The sequence below is a fragment of the Patella vulgata genome, chromosome 7 (assembly GCF_932274485.2).
Source record: "Patella vulgata chromosome 7, xgPatVulg1.2, whole genome shotgun sequence".
NCBI classification, from domain to species: Eukaryota; Metazoa; Mollusca; class Gastropoda; family Patellidae; genus Patella; species Patella vulgata.
In genome coordinates this window covers 6883536-6910976 of record NC_065885.2, presented here as the reverse complement: position 1 = coordinate 6910976, position 27441 = coordinate 6883536, and the positions used below count along the sequence as shown (strand labels likewise).

The 27441-nt window shown below is 39.3% G+C and overlaps 1 protein-coding gene across 3 annotated transcripts; it reads right to left on the bottom strand.

Annotated features, from left to right (window-relative positions):
- Positions 1-6505: 6505 nt before the first annotated feature.
- LOC126826950 (sialin) lies at positions 6506-26507 on the bottom strand. Of its 3 annotated transcripts, XM_050556111.2 has the most exons (11): positions 26479-26507; positions 23708-23982; positions 19633-19872; positions 16618-16705; positions 15610-15705; positions 14658-14788; positions 13207-13356; positions 12154-12286; positions 10580-10730; positions 8892-8982; positions 6506-6806 (listed from the first exon to the last, which is right to left on the bottom strand). In XM_050556111.2, the coding sequence occupies exons 2-11, from the start codon at positions 23837-23839 to the stop codon at positions 6591-6593; spliced, it is 1428 nt and encodes a 475-aa protein (XP_050412068.2). In that variant the 5' UTR covers positions 23840-23982; positions 26479-26507; the 3' UTR covers positions 6506-6590. The 3 variants fall into 3 exon arrangements, with proteins under 3 accessions (XP_050412068.2, XP_050412069.2, XP_055958097.1); XM_050556112.2 differs by lacking the exon at positions 6506-6806 and having other exon boundaries at positions 8640-8982; XM_056102122.1 differs by lacking the exons at positions 6506-6806; positions 8892-8982 and having other exon boundaries at positions 10444-10730.
- Between the last annotated feature and the right edge of the window lie 934 nt (positions 26508-27441).

Genomic DNA, 27441 nt, shown 5'->3' with positions numbered 1-27441 from the left:
AATTTTGTTGTGGCCTACTCTTATATCGAATTCCAATTGTCAATTTATTTAAGTGCACGTCAATATGTACACGGGACCTCGATTTTTTAACCCATCTGAATGACTAGACAGCTTTCCTTGCCAGACCCTCGGTCCAGCGGCCACTGACAAGAGGAAACCACGCAATAAAATCCCAAGGAACGTCTTACACACTGAGCCACTGCGACACGCTACATTATTGAGATTTACCAAGATGGATAAAACAATAAATAACAATACCTGCCTGTGGTGGTACAGCATCCTTATTTTGTATACTTGCACCTGTAATAGAAAAACAAATTATTTTAAAGTATATCCTAAAGTATCAATATTGTTATTTATAATAACTATAACCACCTCCAACCATTATATGGAGTAAACACATGTTATATTATGGTCCTCTATAAACTTATCTTACACACCACCTCCAACCTTTATATAGAGTTAAAACATGTTATATTATGGTCCTCTATAAACTTATCTTACACACTACCTCCAACCTTTATATAGAGTTAAAACATGCTATATCAAGGTCCTCTATAAACTTATCTTACACAACACCTCCAACCTTTATATAGAGTTAAAACATGCTATATTATAGACATCAATAAACTTAAAACATGCTATATGGACTAAGACTAGTAACTAGTAATGTAGTGAGAGTTATAAATAGACAATTTTTCCCTTAATTTTTTTCTCCCCTCTTCCTGCATTTTTGGGTTGACTTTTTGGTCTAGAATTGGAGAAAAGGGATCAAATTTGCAATTTCATAGCAGTTTTGGGTAATACTGATGATATTACAGTGGAGGGATAGGGGATGTAAATTGTCTTTCTGCAGAGCAATCATTGTGTCGGAAGTGAGATTTTCGCCCCTGTCAACATCAAATCTCCGTAGCAAAAAATCTAAATGGTCAACCCCCTACAAATTTATGATGAGGATATTGCCAAATGTGGTCTCCATTGTGCCTATAAAGATTGAAACCAACGGAATGTTGAGCAAATAGCTACAGTCTGTGATGTTACAGCCATTTAACATTGAAGTCAATAATTGTTAGTCCTTATTAAGGTCCTCTTTAAACTTATCCTACACACCATCGCCAACCTGTACATAAAGTTAAAACATGCTATATTATGGTCCTATATAAACTTATTGAATCTTATAAACCTCCCAGTTTCTCAAATACAACGTTTGAAAACTCTAATTTTTCAATTGGTAGACTACAAAACTAACGTTTGTTCACTTTGTCGTACTATGGAAGCCAATTGTAGCCATTTTATAGTCGGTAAGGATTATCAAACGCAAGAAAGCAACAAATCGAGATATCGAGGATGACGGAGTGAGAAACTGAGATTGTAAACGTGTCACCATAGTTTGTTAACAGTAAGAAATAGTATAGAAATATAAACAAAGGATATTATTCATGATGAATTCATCTACCAGAGCTTTAACTGATAGAGTGGGGTTGGGTGGCCGAATGGGTAGCGTATGCCCGTTGTATCATAAGGTCTGTCATTGAGTCAGCTGGCGGGGTTTCGATTCTTTGGTTGTACGCGACAAGCAGTAGGGTCGCCTGTCCAACCTCGTGGGTTTCGTCCGGGTCCTCCGGTTTCCTCTCACTGCTAAAGACACCTACGCGCAAGCGAATTATTGAAATAAAATTAAACCATATGTTAGTTTGTGTTGAGTGGACGTTAAACCCCGTTTCTCACTCTCTCTTTAAAGATGCATTATGTAAGATTTAGATAAAAAAACTAGCCATTCTTGTTATAATAGTAGATGATGTAAAATGAATAATTTGAAAATTTCATTCAAATTACTCTGTTGCAAGAGAAGATATTAGCCTTTGAAGGTTTGACAGACGTGTGCTATGGGTAGCAAAAAACAAAAAATAAATAAACCTCAAACAGAATAAAACACATTCGTCACAATGCGTTAATTATTTCTGTTATTAACAAATACTATTTATTATAGACCTAAAAAAGGAATACAGCAAACAATGAGTCTGGCGTATACGTCAGTGGCGACAAAGGCCTATTTTTAAGGAGTGGGTAACTCTAAAGAATTCAAACTATCTAGATATTTAATTTTGACAGAAAGAGTGTAAATAACAAGTTAATAAAAAAACACAAGGCACTTTAGGCCAATTACTATTCAAAAAAAGTAGGGGATATTTGATTTTGGGGGCATAGTACTAAAATATGCAAATGACTACGAAAAAAGTCACTATAGAACCTAACAGAAGAAACATTTCCAGTTACATTTGACGCCCAAACGCACCAATAGCTACCGCATGGAATGCATGTGATGCTTGGGATCATCATGGGGGTCCAACCCAAGATTTGCACGACTCTGACTTTGAATGTTACAGTCATTGTGGCATTGAATTCCAGGGTGGAAACATCAGTTTAATTGTTTTAGTGACCAGAAAACAAATTTTGATATGCGTCGGCTTACCCAAAATGAAAGGTTACGTGCCCTTGGCATGCTACAGATCGGCACAACACAGGCGGTTGTGGCGCGGACGATGAATGTTTCTCAGTCTGTCATAAGCAGGCTATGGTCCAGATACCGTGATACACAATCTGTACAGGACAGACCACGCTCAGGTCGACCAAGGGCGACAACTCAAGCCCAGGATCGATTTATCCGTACCTTGGCCTTGCGAAATCGTGTCATCACAGCAAATCAGATCAGCGCTCGTCTTCAAACAGACACTGGTGTGAGAATGAGTGGCCAGACGATTCGGAATCGACTGCATAGGGGTCACCTTCGCGCCCGACGTCCTCGCGTGATCCCTTGTTTGAGAGATCATCACATTCAGGCAAGACGTCGTTGGTGTAGGGATCGTCAACACTGGGATAATCGACGCTGGAGCAATGTGATGTTTTCAGATGAGTCAAGGTTCACTGTTGATTTTTTGGACAGACGTAGGAGGGTGTGGCGTCGTCGAAACGAGCGCTTCCAAGACGTTAACGTCATCAGACATGATCGATTTGGGGGTGGTTCTGTTATGGTGTGGGGAGGCATCACTGTTGCTGGAAGAACGGCTTTACATGTTGTTGCAGGGCGTGTTACAGGCCAGTACTACCGGGACAACATCTTGGCAGTCCATGTTGTGCCGTTCGCACGACGTCATGGCCGCCGTTTCATCTTCCAGGATGACAACGCAAGATGTCACAGGGCCAGGATCGTTACAGGTTACCTCCAACAACAGAACATCACCACATTACCTTGGCCAGCACTGAGTCCTGACCTCTCCCCCATCGAGCATGTCTGGGACATGCTTGGACAGAGGTTACGTCAACGTCCACAACGTCCTGCCAATGTCCAAGAACTTGCTGCTGCGTTGCAACAGGAATGGGACAATCTGGACCAAAATGACCTTAGACGTCTCATTAGGAGTATGCCACGTCGGATCAATGCTTGTTTGGCAAACAGAGGAGGATTTACCCGTTACTGACTTGGTTGTGATGCTGTGGTAACTTTGCTGTTTGACCCCTGGTATCATTTAACCCTTATAATGGTCAGTCTGTGCCTTACTTAGTCTAACGATCATTTGGAATAAATCGATGAATGTGAACTTCATTTCATTTTGTCATTTGTTTCTTCGTCAGTTTCATTAGGTGACTTTAATAACACTTAAAAATCAAATATCCCCTACTTTTTTTGAATAGTATATAAATAGTATTTGTTAATGACAGAAATTGAAAACTTAACAGCAAAATTAATGCATTGCGACGAATGTGTTTTATTCTGCGTGTTTATTTTGTTTTTTGGGGGTTTTTTGTTGTTGTTTTTTTAGAGGATTTTTTTTTCTTTTTTTTTTGTTCTGCCAATATTTCTTAATTAGGAGAAAACTAATTTTGGTCGAAAAACTGAAAATAATAATTATTATTTCATCAGCGTATAGGTTTATTAAAAAAGAGAAGCGAATATTAAATGAATTAAGGCAATTAATTTGATAGAAGGCACTTCTGTAATAAAAGGCATTTAAACTAGACGCCTTCTCGTATTATCAGCACAGAGTATTTATTCGTTTCGTTGTAAATTCTCCGACAATTCTATATTTTAGTGCAGAATACAAAATTCGCGGGAAATAAAGTAATCTCCATGATCAAGTCGTATTATTCACATCTTTTGACGTTTTGGTAGAATCACAGACACCGCAACACCGGTATAAAATTGATTTTGAAATAAACTTCGGTTAATATACTTACTGATCGGTGAGCCGTAAATTTTGTAGTTATCATCATAGTCATATGTGCATTTAATAATCCAACAGGATGGCACATGCTGTCATAAATATATTTCGGTTTTTTCTTTTTGAATTTAATAGCTTATGTGCGAATAATTATCCTGGTGATTTGTTTTAGCTGGACAAAATGTCGAAGTATATATATATCAATAAGCGGAAAATCCTCGATCGCCATTTCTCCTAATTATGAAAGCAGTAAATAAGACGAACAAAGTGGTTGCCGGGGTGTTGGGGATAAAGGAGGGGGGGGGGTAATTCTTTCTCCCAAAGAAAGCAACATGGCGTCAATTCTAAAAACAAAAATAAACCAAGAAATTAAATGAAATGAAATGGGGTTTAACGTCCTACTGTTCTGCTCCAAACTGGGCTAATGAAGACGGGCATACACCATACAGTGTGCCATGAGGGAAATTTTGCCCGGACAGCGGCACTACGGCCTACTCTTATATCGAATTCCAACTGTCAAGGGATATTTTACGTGCAAGTCAATGTGTACACGGGACTTCGGTTTTTCGTCACATACGAACGACTAGACAGCTGTCCTTGTCAGGCCCTCCGTCCTGCATCACTGACAAGGGGGAACCACGCCGGAAAATCTGGATGAACTTTCTCGGCCAATGCAGGGATCGAACACCCGACCTCCAGGCTAGCGAGCCAGCGTCTTACCCACTTAGCCACCGTGATCCCCAATTAAACCAAGAAGTTAGAACCATTGACTCGGTCGTACGTGACGATCAATAGACGAGTGGATCAATGATGTGGCTGTAGTTAACATGACCAGTGTAGTACTCTTTTTTTTTTCTTTTTTTTTAATAAACAATATTTTTATTCAGGATGTCTAAATGGGATTGGGGAACAGGCTTAGCCTATGTAAAACCACTCTCCCTAGATAATATACATATAAGTGTATATACACAGTTAAAATGGCAAAAACATACATATAAATATATATAAATACATACATATATAATGAGCAATAAACTATAACACATACTTATGAAAAAACAGCTACTCATATAATTGGGCGACGTTTCGAAGAGTACTCTCTCAACGTTATCAAGCTAATAAACAAGCCCAAATAGAGAGAGAGAGAAATGGGGTTTAACGTCCACTCGACACAAACCAGGTCATTTTGGGACTAACATATGGTTTAATTTTATTTCAATAATTCGCTTGCGCGTAAACCCACGAGGTCGGACAGGCGACCCTACTCCTTGTCACGTACAATCGAGGATTCGAAACCACCAAGCCCAAATAAATAAGTACGAGTGTAGCTGTTTTTCCGTAAGTAGTTTATTGTTATAGTTTATTGCTCTATCCAGTTACTAAATGCCTTTAAAAGATTAATAGATGATGAGATAGTAGTACTCCACGGACAATACCTAAGCAATGGTCGTGGACTTAGGTGTCCTCCGGGCCCGTAGCCACGGGGGGCTTAGCCACCCAAAAAATCGAATTAGCCCCCTCCCCCCCCCCAATATTTCGCCAACAATAATGATTTCTTAAGAGCGTTCGTAGCCGGCCACATCCTCAGCCCCTCCAAAAAATTCCGTAGCCCCACCAAATCTTAAGAGCTGGCTACGGGCCCGGGTCCTTTACAGGCAGAACAGAAGAGAGGACTATATACTTGGGCGTACTCTAGAGATAGTACAGAAGCGAGAACCATAGACTTGGACGTACTATTTTACCCAATAGTTTCATATTTACAGTTCTATTCCGTTATATTTTCCATTTTTTTGGCGATACATATAAGAAACCATATAGACGATCATTCAGGTGTTTGCCCAACCGAAACCAGTCAAATTTGATATTTTTAGAATCCCCTAATACAGAGCTAACATTTGACACCAATTTAAATCTTATTACTCATCAGCCAATTTTAATTCTCATTGTGGGCGTGGCAGATTAGGCACATTTAGGTGCTCAGATTTGGGGCTTGCCCCACTGAAACCATTGAGATTCTGGTTTGTCCCACTGAAACCAGTCAGATTTGGGAGTTTCGGAAATGAAGCCTGCGTAACCTTATTGGTTTTCTTCGGGTCGCTCGGTTCCCTCCCACAGTTAAGCGATTCATTGTAATAAAATGATCGAGTTTATGTCAAGTGGACGTTAAACTCTCTCTCTCTCTCTCTCTCTCTCTCTCTCTCTCTCTCTCTCTTTGTTAGTAACATGACGTCCAGTTATGTAGCTAATTGAAAAACCATAACCGTATATAGTATAACAATGTAGAATATTAGACAAAACAGGTTTAATCCATATATACTAGGGATTCATATAATATAAGGCTTCATTGTAGTATATGTACCAAACAAACTCTTATTCCAAATATCTAAAAGCTTGGTTATCATACGAAGCACGTTTGTCTGTTGTTGAGATGGTGGTTTCATCTGGGGCGTCAACATTTATTTCTACTGGAGATTCCTTTGCCCACTCTTGTTCCGTTCCGCTTCCAAAAATTAGGAAAAATATAGCACCACATATATTGATGCCGCCATTTACGAAGAAGACCGTTTGCCATTGACCCAGAGTTCCCTGTAAAAAATACACAATAGTAAATATATATTTCCGAATTACAAAACATGTCTCTAGGACAGTGATTCTCAACCAGTGTGACGCGGCACATTGGTGTGCTGCGACATCTTCCTAAGTGTGCCGTGAAATTTTTAACGGCACACTAAGAAAATGCGAAAATCCACGTGATCCCATTGGAGTATTCACTGGTGTTTACTGATGTGTGTTTTTCTTTATTTAGTTTGAGTCATTCTATGTGTCTATGACTAGTCTCTCTGTCTACGGTTGTATTCCGTCTGACTTGCAAATATTTTTCATATATATATTTAGTCAGGTGTGCCGCTGTTATTCAGGTCTTCCAATGTGTGCCATTGGGAAAAAAATGTTGAGAACCACTGCTCTAGGATATCCCTTGTTTCAAAAATTACAGACGCTTACATTTTTCGTTCATTATCTATTTTTTTCACGACGTTATTCACGCTAAAACATAAAGCATTAAATCAACGTATTTAACTAGACTGTTTGACAATCGCATTAATAATTTCGTTTTCTTAATGAATCAATCTGATTGAAATACGGATCTTTATTTCGTTTCGTCTTTTATACTTCCGATGGCCATCATTACATGAAGATCTAACTGGTTATAGTAAAAGGTCGCGTCAGAGGTCGTATGAGCGACTTTTGACCCTATGACGTCAGGCATTGATTAATCAATCAGCGTTGACGTTTCAAATGGTTTACGCTGCACAAGAAATCGCCGTAACAGATAGTTTCATTGGCTAATCCCTCACGCCATCCAGGACGCAGGTTATATAACAACTCTTCCAGATCCTAGTGTAGTAAAGACAAGTAAAACGAACTTTTAAACTATACCAGCGGCTGCCAGGCAGGATACGCACACATTTTGCAAGAGATGGATAAAGAACAAGCTAAACAAAAAGCGATCTTTCGTACAATCGAGGGCCATAATTCAGGAAGTTAAGATCCGATATGCGGATATCGGAAGGAACCAAGATCTTTGGGTAATAAATAATCATGTATTTAAAGTTTCATCAAAATCGGATCACAATTGTGGCCTCCAGAGGGTCCACAACCTTGATATACCATATATTTACACTATTTGCATAAGAGGGACGGCCAATTTGTCTGGCAATTTTGGTCCAATTTTCGCGAAATTCGAACTCGGTCATCAATAGGGTGTACCGGTGTTATATTCAAACGGGTTTTTCATTCGGATAAAAATTGTTACCTCTAGAGTGACCACAAGCCAAAAACGTGATTTTTCGTACGGTCAAGGGCCAAAATTCAGGAAGCTACGATCTGAAATGCGCGAATTTTGAAAGGAACCAAGATCTTTGGGTTATAAACATCTATTTCAAGTTTCATCAACATCAGATCAAAATTATGACCTCTAGAGGGTCCACAACCTTGATATACCATATTTTTACATTATTTGCGTTCGATGGGCGGCAATTTTGTCCGGCAGTTGTGGTCCGATTTTCACGAAATTCGAACTCAAGCCCCATTACAGTGTAAAGGTGATATATTCCAACGGTCTTTTAAATCGGATAATAATTGTGACCTCTAGAGGGACCGCAAGCTAAAAACGCGATTTTTCGTACAACCAGGGGCCATAATTCAGGAAGTTATGATCCGATATGCACAGATATCGAAAAGCGCCAAGATCTTTGGGTTATAAACATACATTTCAATTTCAAGTTTCATCAAAATCAGATAAAGATTATGACCCCTAGAGTGTCCACAAGCTAAAAACGTGATTTTTCGTATCAATCAGGGGCCATAATCCATGAAGTCATGGTCCGATATATGCCAATATCGACAGGGACCGAGATAGACCTATATTTTAAGTTTCGTCAAAATCGAATAAAAATTGTGACTTGTAGAATGTCCACAGACAAATTGTGGACAGGTGGACGGACAGGGGCGATAACAATATACGTCCACATGAACGAATAGGGATCCGTGTTTTAACCAGATTGTTAGTGAATGGAGGTTTTTATTTTCTTGTCAAGTTCTGTTCATTTCTTCTTGTTTTGATTATAATGAGGAGTTTATGAATGAAACTGTAGAAAGTATAGTAATCACATCTGGTGTTAGAGCCGTTGTTATAATGGGAACACAGATGGCCACAACACAAGCAATGTTCACTGTTAATCCTGCAATAGTTCCTGCAAATCTGTAAGATAAAAACACACAATGAATGAGTAATGATTTAGATAATATAAAACCCACTCAAAACATCTGTAATAAATTTAATTAAAGATCCATTAGTTAGAGTTTAATAAAGAGTTAGACATTCTTACTATAATAATTCAAAAATAGATGATAAAAAAAAAGAAAATATTGAAAATTTCAGCTGAATTACTTTATTCTTAGTGGAGTTGTCAGTGTTGGAAGTTTGGACTAGAAATAGGCAGCAACTGCGTCCGCACCGTCTACAAGAATTGCCCATCCTTTGATTGACAGACGATAACTCCGTCCACATATTCTCGATTATCAAGTAACATTTCTCAATGGCTATAGTACTCTCGCTTGGTAGGCCTTTCGTCGGCTGTCTCCGGTAGTGACGTCAGTGACTAACGGTAAACGTTAGCTTGGTGTAATTTGAAATGAATGACTTGAAATACAAGCTGTATACAAGCCATCCGAGGGTCTGCAGAGTTGATTTTGGGCTTGTCATGTAACTAAAGGCCTAATTAATAATTGCTATAACATCTGAAGCCTAAGAAAGACTTGCAATTGGCAGATTTAGCTCTTGTATAATGTGTGTTTAATAAACTGGATTTTATTCCGTTCGGATGACGAGCAGAATAAATAAGGGGTGAGAAATGGAGGTAAATGCCCACTCGACACAAACTAGGTCAGATCGGGACTAACATATGGTCCATTTTACTTCAGTAATTCGCTTACGCGTAGGTGTCTTTACCAGTTGGAGGAAACCAGGGCACCAAGAGAAAACCCACGAGCTTAGACAGGCAGCCCTACTCCTTGTCACGTACAGCTAGGAAATCGAAACCACTGACAAGGGAGAACCACGCCGGATGTGTTGTTTCACTCACCAGCAGGTCTTGGGCTTCATTCTGGTGATGGTTGATAAAGTTTCCCGCGGGATTGATAGCCTGCCCAACAAAACCGCCCCACCCAGCCCCACCCTCTTGTCAGTGGTAAGGAACAGCGTCTATTCTTTCGGACAGAAACCATTGACAGTTGGAATTCGACGAAAAGTAGGCTTAGGTCTAAATATTAAGACGAATTGCAGATTTCGTCAAATATTATTACGTCACGTGATTGTTTACTGTATACACAATTGTGGGTAACGGTTAGGGCTAGGTCTAGGGTTAGCGTAAGCCCTAACTCTGTTCACATCTCGTGATCTATGACCAAATCTGCAGTTGGCCTTAATATTTAAACCCAATCCGACAAGTAGGCAATGCCCTTGTCTGGGCAAAATCATGTAACATTGCATGGCCGTATTATCCCGGTTGTTGTAGCGGTATTTTAGGGGAGTGAAGTCTGTGTCACTACAGGCCCGGGACTGTACAGCGCAGTGGGCGCATACGGCTGGCAACCGGATCCATTCACTTGATTTGATATTTGTTTATTTGGTGCAATGTCTATTTTCTGTCTTGTTCGCAGGTTTATCTTGTAGATTTTTGTTTTACGTGTAGTGCGGTCCTCCTGCACTTACTATTAAAGTCCAGTTCATGTATATCCAATAACCTCTACGATCATATCGTTAGACTACAATTCACTGAGGTTATTCTGTATATTACCTTGGTGCTATGTCCAAATGATTAACCCTGAATGCTGCCGTGGTTGCCGATTGAAAACCAACAGCTAGCGTCATTAAGCCTACAACCAGATTTCTTTGTTCGGAATCAAGGAAGCTCAAGCCTATTATTATCACTGAAGGGAACACCATGCCTGTTGAAAAATATACAATTATTGTTTACGTCAATGGGCCTTATTTAAAGCCTAGTTTTATTATTTTACATCACCAATAAATACAGAAATTCCTTTAAGCATTATTTAACAAACACAAACAAAACCTATGGAGCTCTACCGGGGTCACAACAAATAAAATATCTTCCAGATAGATTCTCTAAGTAGGACAGAAACTTCGGCGCTCTTATATAAATCTTTTTTTTTCTTTAAAGTGAGATTTGGATCATAAGGTCTAACTGTCAGTGAGTCAAGCGGCGTGTTTACGACCCCACACTGTCATTAAGACAAGCTTTTTGGTTACGACCCCACACCGTCATTGACACAAGCGGCGTGGTTACGATCCCACGCCGCCATTGAGACAAGCGGAGTAGTTACGACCCCACACTGTCATTTAAACAAGCGGCGTGATTACGATCACACACCGTCATTGGGACAAGCGGCTTGGTTACGACCCCACACTGTCATTGACACATGGTTACGACCCCACACTGTCATTGACACAAGCAGCGTGGTTACGATCCCACACCGTCATTTAAACAAGCGGTGTGATTACGATCACACACCGTCATTGGGACAAGCGGCGTGATTACGATCCCACGGCGTCATTTAAACAAGCGGCGTGATTACGACCCCACACTGTCATTGACACAAGCAGCGTGGTTACGATCCCACACCGTCATTTAAACAAGCGGTGTGATTACGATCCCACGGCGTCATTGGGACAAGCGGCGTGATTACGATCCCACGGCGTCATTGGGACAAGCGGTGTGATTACGATCCCACGGCGTCATTGAGACATTTGTCGTGGTTTTGATTCCTCGCTCGCTGTCCCTGACAAGGCGTAGGGTCACCTGTCCAGTCTCACGGGGTTTCTCCTGGTTCTCCAGTTGAAGCATTAGACTCTGTACCAAAATGAATTAGTCTTTATTATTATGATTAATCTATTTAATTTGTTATTTTTCCTTTGTATTTTGACGTGGTGTCCATAGATAAGGTTCTCCGCCTACCTTGTGTAATTTTCGTCATACGAAAGAGGTTTACTCAGGGCCTCTGCGTGGATATATATTGAAAATTATAAAATCACAATAAATAAATCACACAATTTATCGATATGGAAAATAACAATAGTTTGTACATTTGAATGTTATTGCCAGTTATATGAATGTTATTGCCAGTTATTTGAATGTTATTACAAGTTATTTGATGTTATTACCAGTTATTTGAAAGTTATTAGTAGCTATTTGAATGTTATTACCAGTTATTTGAAAGTTATTAGTAGCTATTTGAATGTTATTACCAGTTATTTGAAAGTTATTAGTAGCTATTTGAATGTTATTACCAGTTATTTGAAAGTTATTAGTAGCTATTTGAATGTTATTACCAGTTATTTGAATGTTATTACCTATTATTTGAAAGAGTTTTCTGTTGTGTGATACAGGTAGCAGTTTTCTAGTTACAATGACGTCAGCTAAAACAGCGAACACCAATCCCATGATGAACCTACATATAAAAGGTAGGGATGACAGAACACCATTCTGAAAATATACACAAGTTGAAAGACATTATTGATAACTGCCATGATTTGATTAAATAAAGGAAACGGCGGTGGTTCATTGAGCAAGAAGCTGATTCGCACCCGGTGGTGACCGAGAAAGTTCATCGGAATTTTTCAGCCTGGTTCCTTCTTGTCAGTTGTGCAGGACAGGGATGGCCTAACAAGGGACAGCTGTCTAGTGGTTCGGATGGGACGAAAAACTGATCCCGCGTGCACGTAAAAGGTCCCTTAGCATTTGGTCTTTTGATATAAGTGTATGCCGTAGCGCCGCTGTCCGGGCAAAATTTCACCCATATCACACTGTATGGCGTATTCCCGTCTTCATTAGCCCAGTCGGATCAGAAAAGTAGGACGTTAAACTCCATTTCATTTCATTTCATTTCCACAAAGCAATAAATACTTTACGACAAAATGGCATGTTGAATTATAACGTCGGTGAAGGCCATAATCTGGTATAAATTTCATTTGTTTTGGGGTTTTTTTTTGTTTTTGGTTGGGGTTTTTTTTTTTGTTGTTGTTTTTTTCTTGATTATGGGGTTTGTTTTTGGGGATACTTTCGAAGGTTCACGCTCCAAATAGACCTGTTGTGGGACGGAACACGTCAGGGATCATATCGATAAAGAGAGAGAGATGGGGTTTAACGTCCACTCGACACAAACCAGGTCGTTTCGGGACTAACATATGGTTCAATTTCATTTCAATAATTCGCTTGCACGTAGGGGTCTTTAGCAGTGGGAGGAAACCGGAAGACCTGGAGAAAACCCATGAGGTTTGACAAACAGTCTTACTCCTTGTCATTACGCCACTTGACGCAATGACATATCAATGATATCACGCGCACGCGTTAAATCCCTAGACCACCCAACTCGAACCTTGATCATTAGAAGAGATAAAACTTACATCAGTTACATCAAATTTGAGAACGTCATTCATATAAATGGGTAAAAACAGGGATATGAGAGTTATTGTCCAAGCATGGCACACGTGACAAGTTAAAATAGCCAAGAACGGTAAAGAAGTTAACACTTTTGACCATGGAACGCGTGGAATCTAAAAGAAAAAAAGACAAAAATATCAGTGTAAACAAAATGATATAATGAGAGATGGAGAGAGAGAGGGAGAGAGAGAGACGGGAGAGAGAGAGACGGGAGAGAGAGAGAGAGAGAGAGAGACGTGGGTTTAACGTCCACTCCATACAAACTAGGTCATTTCGGGACAAACATATGGTCCAATTTTATTTCAGTAATTCGCTTGCGTGGAGGGGTCTTTAGCAGTGGGAGGAAACCGGAGGATCCAGAGAAAACCCACGAGGTTGGACAGGCAACCCTTCTCCTTTGCACGTACAACCGGGGAATCGAAACCACACCAGTTGACTCAATGAGCTTATGATACAACGTGCATGCGCTAACCATTCGGCCACCCCTCCCCACCCCTCCCCACCCCCTTAGTTATAAATTAAAAGCATGCGACTATAACAGCGCGAATATTGACACAGATGAAATCATTAAAAATAAAGAGTGATTGAATCCGAGAAGCCCTGACTTGTGTAAAAGTTTGAAATTGGAGATTTACGAGAATCATATGATACAAATTCATTCAATAAATCGCTTGTCTGTAGGGATCTTTAGCAGTGATGGGAAAACGGGGTTTAGGCTGGCAACCCTTCTCCGTGTCACGTTTAAGCTTGGGATGCCCCCCCTCCCCTCCCACACACACACACACACACACTTGACCCAAAGATCGACTGTATTAGACAACCTGTAAGATATTTCAAGATACATTATGTAAGAATCGACATAGTTCTCGATATAATAGTTCAAAAATAGATAATGAAAAGTGAATATGTTACTTCATTCATTCTGACTGGAGTTATCGTCGATTGTCATTGCTACCGTTATTACGATAATAAACGAAATCTCGATTGTCCTTTTTAAAAATAACGTATTTAAATCTGTTGAAAATCAAAAAAACTCCAAAGTTCTAGAGTTTTGATTATGGATCTGTCATGTTGTTCTTAGTGTTTAACGTCCGCTTCCACCGAAGGTAATATCGCAGACAAGTCTTTTTATTATTATTATCTTAGCGCACCCGCAGGAGTCTTTCCTGTGGGTGGAAACCGGAGTACCCGGAGTAAAGCCACATACGCTCACTCCAGGGATCGAACCCAAAGCCGCAAGCCAGAGGTGACCGGCCAAGCTAGAGGTCGAATCGTGACAATCTAGACCACTAGCCCCCCCCCCCCCCCATCTGTCATGTAAATGTCTCATGATTTATATAACATTTGAAACCAAACGAAAGATCTGCATTAGGCAGATTTTACTCTTGAATAATGCAGCTTTAAATTGATTTACCTTTTTTGAAACAGATTTAACTTTCCCGCTTTCAATGTAGACCTTTTCTCTTTCCGATATTCTCGGGTGTTTATCAGGAGAATTATAAACAATCCACCACCAGAATATCATCCAGATAATTGTTCCTAGACCTACGTTTATATATAAATAAAATAAAATGGAATTTAACACATCCCTAGAACTACGTTTATATATAAATAAAATAAAATGGAATTTAACACATCCCTAGACCTACGTTTATATATAAATAAAATAAAATGGAATTTAACACATCCCTAGAACTACGTTTATATATAAATAAAATAAAATGGAATTTAACACATCCCTAGAACTACGTTTATATATAATAAAATAAAATGGAATTTAACACATCCCTAGACCTACGTTTATATATAAATAAAATAAAATGGATATTTTTACACGTTTACTGGACCATCCCGAGGATCAAACTCACGACTGCATTATATACACTGAGTACTATCTACTGTACTTCGAGGATAGATCTCTGTCCTAAATATTGATGGCCTGGCCCTAACTACTCACGTTAACAGACTATAAAATGTATTAATTATTGCTTGAGGATTATCATTCTGGTACTTTCATATCCCTTTCTGACACGGACTGTAGTCTGAAACACCAGTCGTTATTCTCGGCGTAGCTCAATTGTGGTTAAAACGCAATTTAATCCTCTGCCAAGTCATGAGTGAAAGTGTGGAAAAGGTTGGGAAATGGTTACCAAATATGTGGAATATAACGGATCAATCAAAACCTAGTATATAACGCACCAATCAAAAACTACATGTGAAATATTTAGAATATAACCGACCAATCAAAAAGTACATGTGAAATATTTAGAATATAACCGACCAATCAAAAACTACACGTGAAATATTCCGACCAATCAAAAACTACATGTGATATATATTCCGACCAATCAATGTAAAATATTTACCAAATATGTAAAATATAAACGGCCAGCCATCATCAACGGGAATCTTACAAACAAATCCAGCAATTCCAGTAGCTACAACGTTACCTAAATTTACACCTGAAACAATAAGGAGACAATGAAATAAGAATATGTCATAACTGGGCTACCATATGTCACATTCAACACACAATCGACAAGGCAAATGTAACGGCTAGAATCTCACAAGAGCACCGGCCGAATCTCGCCTGGCTGTGAAAGAATCTTGGTCGTGAACTGTGTAAAAAGACATCGACTTGCACCAACAGGGGGTCCGTAACACCTACCCTATAAAATTGTCCAAAGTTTCCAGTAAAGAATTGGATTTGGGCAGGCGCGAATTTGGGAAGACCCCTCCCCCCGCCCCATCCCAATGAGACCAAGTAGACACCTATATTGTTCACAAAGAATCAATAACAATTATAATATGGCAAATCAATTTGAATTAAGCGGGTTTCCGCCCCCCCCCCCTCTTGTTAATTCTGCAGGGTGGAGGGCCTGGCAAGGAACAGCGTATAGTCGTTCGGATGAGACTAAAACATTGGTGTGCACATTAAAGATCCATTGGAAGTTGGAATTCGATAAAAGAGTAGTCCGTAGCACCGCTGTCCGGGCGAAGTTTCCCTCATAGCACACTGTGTGGCGTATTCGCGTCTTCATTAGCCCAGTAGGAGCAGACCAGTAGGGCGTTCCCTTGCATTGCTTTCCGGAAAGATTACGATAATTGAACAGCTATTTAGGCAATACGATCTTTTAGTAAGTGCAGGAGTATCGCACTAGACACAAAATATTTATTTAAGTATTTTGTTAACATTCATTGTGGGTTTGAAATTGTGGATGGCTTCCTAGATTTGGAGCACACCCCACCCCCCACCCCCCGACACACACACACACCCTTTTTCACAGCTTCTAGATCCGCTATTGGATTAGGGTTACGTCCTGCATCAAGGGAATGGCATGGTACCGCCATTGTTACTTCAGTTATCATCTTACCTGAACTAGAAACCGCCAGTAGTCTCGCTTTCTCGTTTTTTGGTGCCCAGTCCGCCCACAGGACTTGTAAAGACGGCAAAATAACACCCTGCAGATTGAAATGAAATAGAATGGGGTTTAACGTCCTACTTTACTGCACCAACCGGAGCGATGCCGACGGACATGCACCATACAGTGTGCTGTGATTGAGAATGAAATGGGCTAATTCAAACGGACATACGCCATACACTGTGCTGTGATGGACATTTTTCACGTCCTACTTTTATCGAATTTCTACTGCCAAGGGGTCTTTTACGTGCACGTCAATGTACAAACGTGACCTTGAGTTTTCGTTCAATCCAAGCGACTAAACGTTGTCCCTTGACAGGCGTCCCATCTTGCACCACTGAAAAGGAGGTTGGGGGACGCCGGAAAACCAGATGAAGTTTGTCGGCCAACGCAGAGATCGAACACGGGACCCCCCCTCCCACCCGGGTTAGACAACTTCTGACTCACTGAGCCACCATGGTATGAATGGTATAATATATATGTCAATAAACCGACTCTCTCCCTTCTTATTGCAGCTTGTTCAATAACACACCTTTCACTGTGTTTAAAGAAGGCTTCCAATCGCATCATCGGTGTGGAACAGCTAGATCTATTTGACAAGGATCAATGCATATTTCCTCCAGGTCACGAGATGTAAACAGTGGTAGGGCACGTGATTGTTGCCGAAGATTGTGGGTTAGGGTTAGTATCAGGCTTAGGGGCTAGGTCTTGGGTTGGGGTTAGGTTTAAGAATTTGGAAGATTTAGGACTTAAAATGCCGGTCAACTAGCTTAGTGTCAGTCCTTAACCGGAGCTAATTGTAGACAGACAGCTTAAACATGCATTATGCAAGGGCAAAATCTGCTTATTACAAATCTTTCTTTAGGCCTGAAATGTTATCTAAATTATCAATTAGACATCAATTAACTTATCCAGACTATAATAAACTCTCGATGTCAAGGCTAGCCTTCGATGTTGGCTGGATTAGATTCCTATATGCCGCTAACGGCCATTGATAATTAAATCAAAAAAGTGGATAATCGAGACTATACTGTTTATATTAATGATTTTAGTAATGATGACCGAGACTATGCAAAAATTTCACCCGCTTCTTTCTCGGCTCATAGTGGATCAATTTGACTGAAATTTTCAGCAAATTACCTTTACCCTATCTAGTTTTTAACTATTATAGCGAGAACTGCCATCTCTTTATCTTATCTCCCATAATGTATCTTTAAGTTTACTGTGCAAGCCAGGTTGGTCACAAAAAGTGTGCATAGAGATTCGCGCGTGTACACATTGCGCTGCGAGTGCAAATTAAGTGTGACTTTGGAAATGACATTTATCAGATGTCAGTTTCAAAATAATCCCTTTCCCATCCGCTATATTGACAAAATCACAATCTAAACACGGAATCTTTTTTTTTGTTTTTGTTAGTGTGTGCATGTGTATTCTTTGATGTTACATTACTTGTAAACGTTCTCATAATCGAACGTACAGGCTGCTGTATTGTGGTGAACATAAATAATGATGCTAAGACTGGTATGTAATCTGTTTTATGATTGGTTCGCAGAAACAACTGAAATCATGGCAAATGAAATCATCAAGGGCAGATAATTTAAATTCGTGAACTGTCCCAGGGGTTGGTGGAGTAGAACGGAACGATATCATTAGGGATACCCCCATATATACGATGCTAACACCACATAATAAAAACACTGTTAATATTATAGAATACCATATATACGATGCTAACACCACATAATAAAAAAACTGTTAATATTATAGAATACCATATATACGATGCTAACACCACATAATAAAACACTGTTAATATTATAACATACCGTATATACGATGCTAACACCACATAATAAAAAAACTGTTAATATTATAGAATACCATATATACGATGCTAACACCACATAATAAAAACACTGTTAATATTATACAGTATATACGATGCTAACACCACATAATAAAAACACTGTTAATATTATAACATACAGTATATACGATGCTAACACCACATAATAAAAACACTGTTAATATTATAACATACAGTATATACGATGCTAACACCACATAATAAAAACACTGTTAATATTATAGAATACCATATATACGATGCTAACACCACATAATAAAACACTGTTAATATTATAACATACCGTATATACGATGCTAACACCACATAATAAAAAAACTGTTAATATTATAGAATACCATATATACGATGCTAACACCACATAATAAAAACACTGTTAATATTATACAGTATATACGATGCTAACACCACATAATAAAAACACTGTTAATATTATAACATACCGTATATACGATGCTAATACCACATAATAAAAACACTGTTAATATTTTAACATATCGTATATACAATGCTAACATCATATAATAAAAACACTGTTAATATTATACAGTATATACGATGCTAACACCACATGATAAAAACATTGTTAATATTATAACATATCGTATATACGATGCTAACACCATATAATAAAAACACTGTTAATATTATGATCTACCGTATATACGATGCTAACACCATATAATAAAAACATTGTTTATATTATAACATATCGTATGCGATGCTAACACCACAAAATAAAAACACTGTCAATATTATAAAGTGTCGTATATACGATGCTAACACCACATAATAAATAAAAAACGCTGTTGATATTATAACATATCGTATATACGATGCTAACACCACATAATAAAAACATTGTTAATATTATAACATATCGTATATACGATGCTAACACCACATAATAAAAACATTGTTAATATTATAACATACCGTATATACGATGCTAACACCACATAATAAAAACACTGTTAATTTTATAACATACCGTATATACGATGCTAACACCACATAATAAAAACATTGTTAATATTATAACATACCGTATATACGATGCTAACACCACATAATAAAAATACTGTTATATTATAACATACCGTTGATATTCCCATTATTACTCTTAACGTAACAACAACCTCGATTCTATATCTCAGACTCAGTGGTGTCAGTCCATTCGTTATAACGGCTATTCCCATGGCCAATAGGACGACCAGTTTAGGTCCACACCTTTGAGAAATCAATCCCCCGAGTAACGGCGTGATCAGGTAACCATAGAAATACGATGACAGTAAGATGCCTCGCATTTCGTTTGGGACCATGCTGCTTGGTCTAACATACTTAAATAGATAATGCAAATTCTTTAAACAATGAAATGAAATGAAATGGGGTTTAACATCCTACTGTTCTGCTCCGAACTGGGCTAATGAAGACGGGCATACGCCATACAGTGTGCTATGAGGGAAATTTTGCCAGGACAGCGGCACTATGGCCTACTTTTATATCGAATTCCAACTGTCAAGGGATCTTTTACGTGTACGCCAATGTTTACACGGGACTTCGGTTTTTCGCCCCAATCCGAACGACTAGACAGCTGTCCTTGTCAGCTTTAAACAAACTGCATGCTAAGATGTTATTGCATTAAAAATAACTGAATTTTACGGGGTAAACCCTGAAACCACACAAGGGCGTGATATTGGGTAGCATTGGGTAAATCGTCCCGCTGTAGCTGGGAGCTAATGTCAAAATGGGGTGGGGCGTGATAGAATCTGTATGACATCAATAAGCAGTATACGTGTCGCTTATAACCACTTTGGTATGCTTAAGAGCCATAATAAAATGCGGAACTTGAAAATCAAGCCTATGGTTGTATGGGGGGCTTCCAATGTAGTCGAATCAATATAGGACTTCGGGGCCTGCCGGGCCAATTTTTTAAGCTGAATTGTTAAAAGATAGGTTGCCAGGCAACGATATATACGCCCACGACACCTAAATCGTCCGGGCGCTGGAATTTACAAGACAATTCCATAAACACTGTAAAATGCATAGTGTGTAGAACCTATCCGGGAGTATTTATTAACTGGGTCTTTTGTGAGTATGACCTCATATCACGTAGAAGGGGTTAATTGTAGTTAGTAATGATGGAAACTCGTGAGAAATATACATCTTGTCAGTGGTCGCTTAAACCCGTTAGTACTTGCACTGTACGTCAAGAGTCCTATAAATGGTCAGTAATATTCATAAGTTGAGTATTTAAGTTAATTGTTGAGTATTCCTTACTTGCATATTAGTAAGTGCTGGGGGACTGCACCATACATAATTTACACAAAAACAAATATACGGACAAGCAGTAATCACAAACAAACGAACAATTCAAAATAAGTATTCCTTACTTGTGGCAGTATGTAAAAATAGCGCGAGTGATTAAATAAGCATAGTCCGAACAGATTACTAGTCAGACGGATGCGGGAGTAATTGGCAATAGCGTCACTTATTAAGAAAACGTCACTATAAAGACTACCGTTCACCATCTAGGTCAAACCGACAGTTTTCTTTAATGGCCGTCAGTAGAGCGTGAAATCATTAACTATATAAATTACCGGGGAGTATTGTTATAAATGATTAGTATCGTCTAAATTGTAACTTTTCCGTTAAATCGTCACTACATCATGAATTATTTATTAATCATTTATTAATATTCTTGAATCGGGGGAAATGAATGCCAGTGAACAACAGGACTATTTGTTGCGATTTTGATCACCGACGTAGTGTGTAAGAGACAACCGAACGGGTGCTTCAACCAGAATATGGCGCAATGCGTATTGTTATGTTATTTATAGTTTATATTTATATCTATTCCCGTCACATGCGGATTGACACATGTTTTAGAGCAGTTGTATGGAATAAATTTGGAATCAACACTAATGGTTTAACCAAAAAATACGGTGACGTTCATCAAGCATCAACTAAATTTCATTTAGACCCTCTGGACACGCTCTGCTCACTGTGGAAGCAGCGTCGTGGGCAAGTCTGATTTCGATCACCAACCCCGAAATTTGAGCCAAGATGGCCACACCTACTGAAGCACACAGCGAATATTTGTCACAAAATGATTCAAATGATCAGACACAGACGGATCTCGATTTGCGGTGAACCATTTGATAATGAACTGCCCATCGTCATTCCGAAAATAACGGAAAGATAATGGGTATTGGAGGCCGTCAATAATGAGCCGATTAATAACCTAAGAGAGAGAAAGAGAGAGGGAGAGGGAGAGAGAGAGAGAGGGAGAGGGGGGTTAACGTCCACTCGACACAAACTAGGCCATTTCGGGACTAACGTTGGTTTAATTTTATTTCAATTGTTCGTTCGCGCGTAGGGGTCTTTGGCAGTGGGAGGAAACTGGGGGACCCGGAGAAAACCCACGAGGCTGGAAAGTTCAATAATGAGTGGGGATGACAATTTCAATGGCAGAGAATTTAGGACAGAATAAAACTTGGTATTTAATTATGACTAAGTTCGACAATGAGCATTTTTTGCTTAGGTTAGACAGAGTGGTGGACAATTTCATGTGTAGATGCTTTATAAAAAAATGTTAGATGTGCAAGTAATTAATGAGTGTCATCTATTTAGGGACCTCAGCCTTACTTTTGATTTGTAAAATACAACTAGATAAATGCCCAGTCGTCACTCGCCCTGTCTTGATATGTCCAGAAAATAGTTATTGCAAGTTTTACTGTTGTAACAGTGGTCACCGATCTTATCTGCTGTAACGGACCGTCTACAGACCATGTAGAAGACAACGGTTCGCAAAAATGAATTATGGCACCACTGACCATCTGTATGTACCTCGATACAGACTCCTCCACTTTTTAAGTGATTTGTATATATTTTCGTCTATTGTAAATTATTGTGATGTGTTATTTAATGCATCAGTCTATATCTTTTCTAATATATTTTCTATGAAGGGCAGGATGTTAGAATGGCTATTATAGCCTAATATTCAACCCTTCTCAAATAAAGTCATTATTATTATTATTATTATTATTATTATTAATACACTGGTTTTGATAACTTGCTAAAATTGTCGCACGTTAAATATGTGCATAAGCTAGATAACCAGGATATACCCTAGAAAGCACCATTTGCTTGGAGAAAACCCTGCCGGACCGCACTCCCCCTGCTTTCCACCCTCACGAAATATGGATCAGTCTGTCCCTAGTATCATATAGACTGGTAGTACCCACAGGTTCATTTCTGTCTTGTGAACTTGTGAAATTAATAATATATACGTGTGGTTACTATCGGTCTAGATGATACCAGATACGAACCGTGAGCCGAGTGTCCTGAAACTGGTCTTGAGAGGCGTTCCCACTCTTTTGGGATCTGGTGGGGTTCTCTCCTCCTGGTGCGAAACTTCGTTTGAAAAACTGAGTTTAAATGATGTTTTCTATGGTATGCCCTGATGTTTTTAGCGTAGGCACAAAATTAATGTCTGAAAATCTTATCGGAAATCAATTTTTGAACCGAGTATTGCATTAAGTATTCCCGAAAATCCTGTCTGTAGGGTTCACAAGGTTCTACAAACTGAAAAAAGGATTTTTACTCTGGAAGTAATTCTACTAATTTAAATAATCCATATACATTTCATACATATCGGATGATAACTTTTTGCCATTCGAACGTTCACACGGGTCAACACAGTAAAACAAGGACCATAACTCTAGAAGTAATCGACGGAAATTGCTGACATTCAAAAGACTTCTTCGTTTCACTAATTTAAATGATACTTATAAATTTCATACATATCGGATTATAACGTTCGTCATTCGAGCGTTCACAAGGTTCAATAAAGTTGTAGACCGACGGACGTACGCACGTGCGTATGTACGGACGGGGGGCGACGGCAATATACGACCACATTTCCACATGGGCGTATAAAAACGCTTTCGGGTAGAATCTCAAAACGCGTTTATCTCGGTAATGCCTGCTTATATGTATGAAAAAAACTTTGTATACAATATAATTTTAACACCCTCACACCCCATGTAAATGTAGCCAATTCACAGACAATAGCAAAGCACTGGTATCTCTTTAAAGGCGATCAATCGTGGGGTTGCTCTTAACTAAACAGAATGATGCTATAGTATACAATTATTTAGAATGGAAGCTTACCACTTGTGTACTGTTGAGTTCCTCCGAGAGTATACCGCTGTAATTTTGAGATAAGTTTTGAAGTTGTCTCTGGTATTCAACGTTCTCTATACAAACCAAAGCCATGGCGATACAAACTCTCAAGGCGAACATAGCCAAGGTACACGTGCCACAGAGAAAAGCAATCTGCCATCGACATGATATGTAGAGTCGTAAACCTGTCTCTGGAGCCTTTATTATACCAGTATCACGCACCGAATTCGAACTGAGGTGACCATCATCTGAATTCCCCAAAGCTAAGAGACACCATATACAGAAAAAAGAAGATTAAAGTCATGAATCTTTTCCAAAAAATGTGTATAGCCATATTGTTTGCGTGGGTGTTTAAACGACGTTCTGCTCTGGCTGGACTAACGAAGACGCCATACAGTGTGCTATAAGGGAAATTTTGCCCGGAAAGCGGCGCTACGGCCTACTCTGATACTGAATTCCAACGTCGATTCGACACAAACTAGGCCATTTCGGGACTAACATATGGTTTAATTTTATTTCAATAATTCGCTTGCGCGTAGGGGTCTTTAGGAGTGGGAGGAAACCGGAAGGGTTCGGAGAAAACCCACGAGGTTGGACTGGCGACCCTATTCCTTGTCATGTACAACCGGGGATTCGAAACCACGCCAGTTGACTCAATGACAGGCCTTATTATACAGCGCGCACGTGCTAACCATTCGGCCATCCAACCCCCCGCCGCAGTTGATAATAGTAAGGGTAGGTGGACCACACCAAAATCCACAATGGATGCGGGGGAAGCCGTAAGCAATCAACTAAAAATAAATAGCTAAAGATAATAATAGAAATGAGAGACATCGTAAAGCTTACAAAAAACAGCGGTTGCCATGTCCACATTTTGCAAGAGATGGATAGAGAAAAATCAGGGGCCATAATCCAGTAAGTTATTGTCTGAAATGCGCGAATATGGAAAGGAACTGGGATCTTTGGGATATAAACATATATTTAAGTTTCGTCAAAATCGGACAAGAGAGATAGAGAGAGAGAAATGGGGTTTAACGTCCACTCGACACAAACTAGGTCATTTCGGGACTAACATATGGTTTAATTTTATTTCAATAATTCGCTTGCGCATAGGGGTCTTTAGCAGTGGGAGAAAACCGGAGGACCCGGAGAAAACCAACGAGGTTGGACAGGCGACCCTACTCCTTGTCACGTACAACCGGGGATTCGAAACCACGCCAATTGACTCAATGGCAGGCCTTATGATAAAACACGCTAACCATTTGGCCATCCCCCCCCCCCACACACACACACACACACACACACACACCAAAAAAAAAATCGGACAAACATTGTCACCTCCAGAGTGTCCATAATCTCCGTATTACATACTTTTACACCATTTGCGTACAAAGAGCGACAATTTCGTTTCGATTTTACCGAAATTCGACCCAACCTTCATTATGGTGTAACGGTTTTTAAAATCGGGTAAAAACTGTGACCTCTAGAGGGTCCACAAGCTAAAAATGCGATTTTTTTTTACAATCATAGGCCATAATCCAGGAAGTTATGGCTTGATATGCGTGACTATCAACACGAACCTAGATCGTAGAGATATAAACATATATTTTAAGTTTCATTAAAATCGGATACAAATTGTGACATCTAGAGGGTATACAGGTTTAGTATCATATACTTTTACACTATTAGCGTTCTTGGAGCGATCATTTTGTCGGGCAAATTCAGTCGTCTGGCAGTATGGTTCCGATCTTCACGAAATTCGTATTCAACCATCATTATGGTGTAACGGTGATATATTTAAACCTTTTTGTTTAGTTGTTATTTTAAATTGAATAAAAATTGTGACCTCTAGAAGAACCATAAACTACAAACGGGATGTTTTGTATAATCAGGGGCCATAATCCATGAAGTTATTGTTCTCTATGCGCGAATATCGAAGGGAACCGAGATCTTTGGGTTATAAACATACATTTCAAAGCTCTTCAAAATCAGATACATGCCAATATAGAAAGAAATCGAAATCTTTTGGAGATAGACCTATATTTTAAGTTCGCCAAAATCGGAAAACAAATGTGACTTGTACAGTGTTCACAAAAAAAATGTGGACAGACGGACAGGGTCGACGACAATGTACATCCACATCAAAAAAGGCTTAGTTTTGTGTTAAACACCCTTAAAATTCTCTGCCTTAGGTCCGAACAACTAACTCAATATATGTGATACGTTTTCTAACAACTGAAACCCGTCAGCCTTCATCTGGAAATGGAGACCGGTGTCCCGAGCTGTATTATGCGGTGTCTGGATAAAAATAATGCGTAGGTGAAATTTACCTTTCGTTATCAAGTACAGCACATTGGTCATTCATTATATAGACCTCTAAAGGAACGGGATTCGATTATCGGGTCACCCAACGAAAAAACTGACCCGAAATCTTAAAAGGGTTACGTGTCCGGATAAGCAGTTTTGAAGTTTTGAGACAAAGTAAATACACCATCCCAATATATTTTGGCTCTTAAATTTCCTACGTACTCAGATTTTTATTTTTGAGACTCTGTTCAAATCGGGATAGTCCCTTTAACGTCCTACTGTTCTGCTCCGAACTGGGATAATGAAGACGGGCATACGCCAGTGTGCTATGAGGGAAATTTTGCCCGGACAGCGGCACTACGGCCTACTCTTCTACCGAATTCCACGAAAATGTGTACACGGGACCTCGGTCAGATGAAAGACAATACATATAAAGGATTAGTGAGGCCTACCTTGTACAGGAAGTTGAAACGACTTTTTCGTCATGATATTGTATCATATATAACAAGTAGAATATACTACAGATAACACGGGGTAACTTTATGCTGATTCATTTACATATCTTAATTTGTACGTGTACACGCATTTCATTAAAAAGGGGTAGGCGAAAGTGAAAAACAAATTTATGATATCTTTTTCTACGTGAGCATAACGCTTGCTCACTTTAAACAGGGAGAGGTCGATCTGTGTACTCGCTCACGTGCACGTTGTAGAACGTTCCACGGGTGGATACGCCGCTCTCTGCGTAACAGGTCGATCCGTGTACTTGCTCACGTGCACGTTGTAAAACGTTTCACGGGTGGATACGCCCCTCTCTGCGTAAAATTACCATCATGCCATAATGCGTGGCATAGACCTGCCTTCATCAGTTCAGTTAATTCAGAAAAGTAACCCGTTAAATCCTTTTTCGTTTTCGTTTTATTTCTTCACAAATCAAGCAACATGATTATTGAAGAATTAATACGTTCATCGGGTACAGATACCGGTGGGAGGGGGGGGGGCTGGATAAATCTTACGAGATAGGACAGGCTATCGTTGAAAGCGGACAGGCTATCGTTGAAAGCGGACAGGCTATCGTTGAAAGCGGACACCCACAGAGCACTCGACCACCAATCCCTAGTAGACAAGAAACATAACATAGAACGTCAGGAACCGATTCGACTGGGTGAATTGTTGATCAAATATTGTTCAGGTTTCAGTATGACAGAACATTTGAATTCAAACCATGCTAAACCAATGCGTCACCAAAAACCGCCCTAGTTACCTTGCAGCCGGGGAAGCACTTAAAGCAAAAAGGGTTAGTGAGATATGTATAGTATACAATTCTCGGGGCTTAATAAACGTGTCCATGACCTACTGCAATGCCCTTGGGGGATTATATAAACCAAAAGGAATAGAAATGATGCAATCTGACA

Bases quoted from the DNA above. Each gene is read 5' to 3' on its own strand.
- LOC126826950 (XM_050556111.2), bottom strand. From the start codon at position 23,839: ATGTTCGCCTTGAGAGTTTGTATCGCCATGGCTTTGGTTTGTATAGAG. The intron at 13,357-14,657 runs GTAAATCAATTT...TTTTTCTTTTAG, and splicing joins TTAAATCTGTTTCAAAAAAG to ATTCCACGCGTTCCATGGTC. The intron at 10,731-12,153 runs GTAATAACATTC...ATTTTTCAACAG, and splicing joins AAAACTCTTTCAAATAATAG to GCATGGTGTTCCCTTCAGTG.